Source organism: Aphanomyces astaci, assembly GCF_000520075.1.
Source record: "Aphanomyces astaci strain APO3 unplaced genomic scaffold supercont1.60, whole genome shotgun sequence".
NCBI classification, from domain to species: Eukaryota; Oomycota; class Saprolegniomycetes; order Saprolegniales; family Verrucalvaceae; genus Aphanomyces; species Aphanomyces astaci.
In genome coordinates, this window is record NW_009798323.1 from 292,378 (window position 1) to 293,823 (window position 1,446).

General features: G+C 57.1%; 1 protein-coding gene across 1 annotated transcript in view; it reads right to left on the reverse strand.

The window, feature by feature from the left end:
* The window catches only part of H257_14688 (hypothetical protein), a gene marked incomplete at both ends in the record, with an annotated part of 7,029 nt that overhangs the window by 4,518 nt on the left and 1,065 nt on the right, over positions 1-1,446 (reverse strand). Inside the window, one exon of the mRNA XM_009842578.1 lies at positions 14-1,399. Coding sequence (XP_009840880.1) covers positions 14-1,399 — 1,386 coding nt within the window. The remainder of the gene's footprint in view (positions 1-13; positions 1,400-1,446) is intronic.

Consider the following 1,446-nt stretch of genomic DNA (forward strand, 5'->3'; position numbering starts at 1 on the left):
GTTGTAGTTGCACCAGACGTAGTTGCCGTTGGCACACTGGGACCACCCGCACGCCATGGACTTGACTTCTGGGCTCATCATGTTGGAGAAGTGGCCGCACTTGGCCCAGTCCCCGTTGCACGAGTTGCTGCCGTAGTTCCAGAACGTTTCTTCTTGGTCGTACCACAACCAGGACGCCCCCACCACCTTCATGCAGTCCTTGCCGCTCGACCCGCACGCGGTGTTGGTCGCCAAGTTTTGCCAGCCAGAGGGACCCCCGTGCTTAAATCCAGGGCAACTGCTGGCCCAAGTCTGCATTTTGGACGCCAGCGCATCGTCCCAAGCAAGGGGGGCTACACCGTGGGCCGCACGGATTTTGTTGGTTTGGGCAATCAGTTGGTCCTTCACACCGTTGCCAGACGGCGTCGACGGAGTTGGGGCAGAGGTTGAAGAAGGTTGGGTTGTAGGCTTTGGGGCAAACGTCGATGAAGGTTCCGTCGTGGGGGAAGGGGTGTCTGTGGTAGAAGGCCCCGTGGTCTTTGGTTGTCGGGACGTCCTCGGGCGACGGGTATAGCGGCGTTTGGTGGTAGTAGGAGTGCTCATCGATGTTGCAGGGGTGTCGGTTGAGGGCTTGGGTCCAAACGAAGTAGGAAACGGGCGGCGGGTTGTCGAAGGCGTCGTCGTCATAGGGGTATCAGTCGAGGGCTTGGGTCCAAACGAAGTAGGAAACGGGCGGCGGGTGGTCAAAGGCGTTGACGTCATAGGGGTGTCAGTCGAGGGCTTGGGTCCAAACGAAGTAGGAAACGGGCGGCGGGTGGTCAAAGGCGTTGACGTCATAGGGGTGTCAGTTGAGGGCTTGGGGGACTCCGAAGTAGATGGGAACGGTTTGCGGGTGGACGAAGGGATCGGCGGCTGGCTAGACGAGGGAGTCGGAGACGATCCGCTTAATTCAGGGTACCAAATCCATTCCGCGACGTTGCACATTCCTTTGCCACTCATCCCTCGCTTCAAGTATATGTACCCGTTGTCACCCCATTGCGTCCCCCACGAGTTCTTGATCTTGAAGTAATCGCCCGTGGAAGTACCGTACCCGACGGCAATCACAGCATGGTCGGATTGAGCCCCAGGACACTGAGATACGATGCCACTCTTGTAGTTGCGCCACACTGCGTTGCCAGCTTCGACTACCACGGTGGCAGGCTGGCTTTCCAGAATTGTCATAAGCGAACTCTCACCAGACGTTTTCTTAGTTTTGCCAATCGTTAGCTGCTTCTTGGTGCAGCTGGTTTGGCAGGTACCGCTTTGACCATTCTTGCCGGACGTGTACGGGTAAGACTCTTCGGTGCACACGCCTTGTTGCATCCAGTCGATGGCTGGTAAAGGATTGCCACCGTTGCAACCAGAGTTCTTTTTGTCACAGCTGACCAATTGTTGCTCAGATAAGTCCAAGAGTTCACCCGTGGCAAT